The following is a 1,312-nucleotide window of genomic DNA, read 5'->3' as shown; positions in this document are numbered from 1 at the left end:
ACTAAAATTGCTCAAACTGAATGCGAACCTTTCCTTTTTGTTCACTGTGCGTCCAATAACTAATGATTTTCACAGAGACTTTATTTTCTTTCTATGCGTGTTAACAGCATTTGATAACGTGCAATTTAATAAATTGTGCAAATAATATGGTAAAACTCAAAATAAAATACATACTAATCCATTTAAATATAAATCATTATATGAGTACTTAAAAGTAAAGCAGAAAGTAAGTAATAGACATTGAAAAGTAAGTGGTTTACTGGGTATTTGTTGAGCTTGTAAAACTTGTTTTTTTTATCAAAACATTATTAAGTTTGAAATATTTTTTCACCCCTACAATTAAATTCTAAATAAGTAGCACAAGAAAGCAAAAGTTTAAAATTTGGACAAGTCGAAGGGTCTACTACAAGTACCCACAGTCTCTCAAACAATTTCAATTTTCTATGATACGCTCAATTTCATCCCGCTCAGACTTGTAAATGCCTGATAAATTTCCAAACTATATATGATTCTACCCCACTGTGTCATGTGCAATATGCCCAGAAACAAAATGTGGAAGACATACTTAAAAATATCATTATTATTCGAACCACACAGGCATATATTTTGCAACATATTATACATACTGGTACTTTTAACTTTTTACACAAGTGCATTGTAATATTATTATGTGGGTGGATGATGCTGAGGACGATTTTTGTTTTATGTTAGCATCCTTTAAAGAATTTTTTTTAAAAAGGCCATAAATTTTATCTGGTTCAATTTTTAATAGCTTTTTTGTGTAAAAGTAAAAAATTATGAGATTTATTTAGGTTTTTTTTTCCAAAGGAACAGGTGCATTTATTTAATAAAAGCAATACTAAACCAATTCTCTCTAATTTAAAACAATATCTAAAATGTTCTGCAAGCAATTAAGATATTTCACTAATTTATAATTAAAAGTAAATTATTGGGAAGGTAGTTCTTCATTTGGTTGTATTGGTGAACTTGGAGGTGCTACAGTTGGTGTCCAATACCAGTTGATCCATGGCACACAAGTTCTTTCGACTGCCAAAAAACCTTCAGCAATTGGACAGAATTCCAAAGCAGCTGCTTGACCCAACACCGAACACTTCCAATAAGCACGTTTATTGCGAAAATGTGGATACAGAGCAACAGTCAATTCTTCTTCTGTTAAACAACCAGGTTGTCCTGTATATAGAGGATTACCCTGAGCCCGAACTTGACAGCATGCAATAATTGCTGATATTATAATAAACAGGATTATGAATTTCATATTGTTTTTAGATTGTTGTAGGTAATTTTGTGATAT

General features: G+C 30.9%; 1 protein-coding gene across 1 annotated transcript; it reads right to left on the bottom strand.

Moving 5' to 3' along the window:
* Positions 1 to 813: 813 nt before the first annotated feature.
* Positions 814 to 1,312, bottom strand: LOC111674572. The gene has a single exon (XM_023435218.2). It carries the CDS (start codon positions 1,274 to 1,276, stop codon positions 947 to 949), a length of 330 nt encoding a protein of 109 aa, XP_023290986.2. The 5' UTR covers positions 1,277 to 1,312; the 3' UTR covers positions 814 to 946.

This window comes from Lucilia cuprina, chromosome 4, assembly GCF_022045245.1.
Source record: "Lucilia cuprina isolate Lc7/37 chromosome 4, ASM2204524v1, whole genome shotgun sequence".
Classification (NCBI taxonomy): Eukaryota; Metazoa; Arthropoda; class Insecta; order Diptera; family Calliphoridae; genus Lucilia; species Lucilia cuprina.
This window is presented reverse-complemented; position numbering and strand designations above follow the sequence as displayed.